Below are 2256 nucleotides of genomic sequence, written 5' to 3' on the forward strand. Positions count from 1 at the left end.
CCAATTTGTTGATTAGGTCATACGGACCCAGATGAAGGGAAAAAACAAATATCAGCTTGATCCAAAACTTTTGTGGCCCCTGAAAGGTTTTTAATGGTCGACGTTCATTCAACACTGTTTTCTGTAATGTGATCTACTTGAAATTGGGATATACCTAATATTTGGCTTCATAGCCTAAAATGATCTAGAAATATAGATGGACGGCATGGATGAAACACATACATCATGGTGGGGCCAACGGAACACCGCCCTCCAGCCATTGGCTGGTGGCAAGGGGGAGTAGCCAATCGGTTTCCGATAAGATGACCGAAGAAAACAAATCATAATAATACATAACGGCACTTAACTGATGGTACCGGAATAGTGTACCCCACCCACCTGTTTAAAAAATAACTAATGCTTGGTGGTGCATAGCATGTAGTAAGCATGAAATCCAATCCATAGCTCAACTGGCAGAGTGAGTGGAGATAACCTAGTTTGAACACTTGAGGTCTTGGTATCGATCCCTCGGGGGGCTAACATGGAGTGTGTGTACTGACATGGGTGTGTAATAACAAGCTAACCCCCCCGCCCTAAAAAAAAGAAACTAAGAAGCATGAAGTCCAATCCGTTCATCAGATCACAAACCTTATTTTATCCAACATAACAATAAAAAACTTAAATAGAGCAAACCAATAGGAACAAGTGCCTAAAATTTTTTGTGACCCACTTGAGTTTTCAATCACTTTGATTTTTATATCTTCCATTTATTATGTGATTCAAACCAAATGAAAAACCGGTTTGATGAAAGATATAAACATCGGCGACCCTACAATCCAACCTATGATTGGGGTAACATCTTCATTCTTCCTTGTGGTGAGGCCCACCTGAGCTGCAATCTGTTTTCTTTAATTAACTTATTTTTGTCCCAGTTCCTACTATCTTGGAGCGCACTTGATAGACAGAGCGGATGTCACGCAGACAGAATATGGTAGGCCACAGACTTTTATTGTTGTAAGCGCCGCACAATACAGTGTTAGCGCTCAACCAACGTAATTAACAGACAAAACCGGTAACAAACAAAACTGAAATAATATCCGTACGTAGGTCAAAGATTCCTGTAGTAGCAGCAGTTGATTCAGTCACTTGGGGAAATCACCATCGTTCATAATGATCCACCAGTCTCCTAATTCCGCCTCTCCAAATATGTCCCACGTATTATTCTCTAGTTGATTTTCAACTGTTGCATTAGGCGGGTCCCGACTAGGCCCCACCAGATTAGGCGGCTGCTGCTGCTGTCCTTGTTCATACGCCATACGGTCATTGGGAGATTCTTCCAGAGATGGGAAATTAAGCTTTGCGCGCGGCCCATGTAACCTCATCGCCGCTCTATCGTAAGCCTGTGCAGCGTCCTCTGGCGTATTGAATGTCCCGAGCCAGTCTCTGGCTCTTTTGTTACGGTTCCTAATCTCAGCCACCCACTTTCCCCATGGCCTCTGTCGGACGCCCCTATACTTCTTCTTCTTCTCCTTTTCCGCACCGAGTGCGATTAATACAGGCTGACTCTGCGTGGGAGGGGTTGGAGTGGAAGAAGCTGCAGAACTTTCAAGAAGAGGCAATGTGGAGTCTTGGCTCCCTTTGCCACCACCGCTACCTTGGGATAATACATAGGTGAACGCGGAGACCATGATGGCCGTCTCTTCCTCTGGTGAGGGGCCAATACTAGTATAGACTCTGCTGCATTCTCCTTCTACTGTTGAGCTTCCTATTCTTTTGGATTTTTTGGAGATTTTCTGGTGTGGTGGAACTCCTGCCATAAAGATTCTCAAACCGCTCTTAACTTGTGAGTAGGACGAATTTGAAGCTTGAGCAGGAAGACGGCGTTTTTTTTTTTTTTCTTTTTACATACATATATATATCTTAGGATTTCGTTGCAGTAGAAGCTTACGTAGGTGTGCCAGCTGTCGTACATATAGGCGGCCGCGACCGTCCAGCGCCTACTTTTTTGCTGGACGCGGAGCTAGGTGGGGCCCACTGTGATTTTTGTGAGAAATCCAGCAGTTGATCCGTTTGTCCACTCACGTTAGGACATGTGCAGAAGAACTCAAGTGTGCCACACGAATGGGAAAATTGGAACGGAAATGGCTACCGTTGAAACCTTTCTACCTCTTTTTTGGTCTCATACTACCAAATATGGAAACGGATTGGCTACTCCCCCTGCCACCAGCCATCGGCTGGTGGTCGGTGCCCTGTCGGCCCCACCATGATGCATGTGCT

At 45.1% G+C, this 2256-nt stretch overlaps 1 protein-coding gene across 1 annotated transcript; it reads right to left on the reverse strand.

Moving 5' to 3' along the window:
• Positions 1–633: 633 nt before the first annotated feature.
• On the reverse strand, positions 634–1790 carry LOC131244369 (ethylene-responsive transcription factor ERF115-like). The gene has a single exon (XM_058243990.1). It carries the CDS (start codon positions 1665–1667, stop codon positions 1122–1124), a length of 546 nt encoding a protein of 181 aa, XP_058099973.1. The 5' UTR covers positions 1668–1790; the 3' UTR covers positions 634–1121.
• Positions 1791–2256: the final 466 nt, after the last annotated feature.

This window comes from Magnolia sinica, chromosome 4, assembly GCF_029962835.1.
Source record: "Magnolia sinica isolate HGM2019 chromosome 4, MsV1, whole genome shotgun sequence".
NCBI classification, from domain to species: domain Eukaryota; kingdom Viridiplantae; phylum Streptophyta; class Magnoliopsida; order Magnoliales; family Magnoliaceae; genus Magnolia; species Magnolia sinica.

Coding starts and splice junctions, on each gene's coding strand:
- LOC131244369 (XM_058243990.1), bottom strand. CDS start 1,667: ATGGTCTCCGCGTTCACCTATGTATTATCCCAAGGTAGCGGTGGTGGC.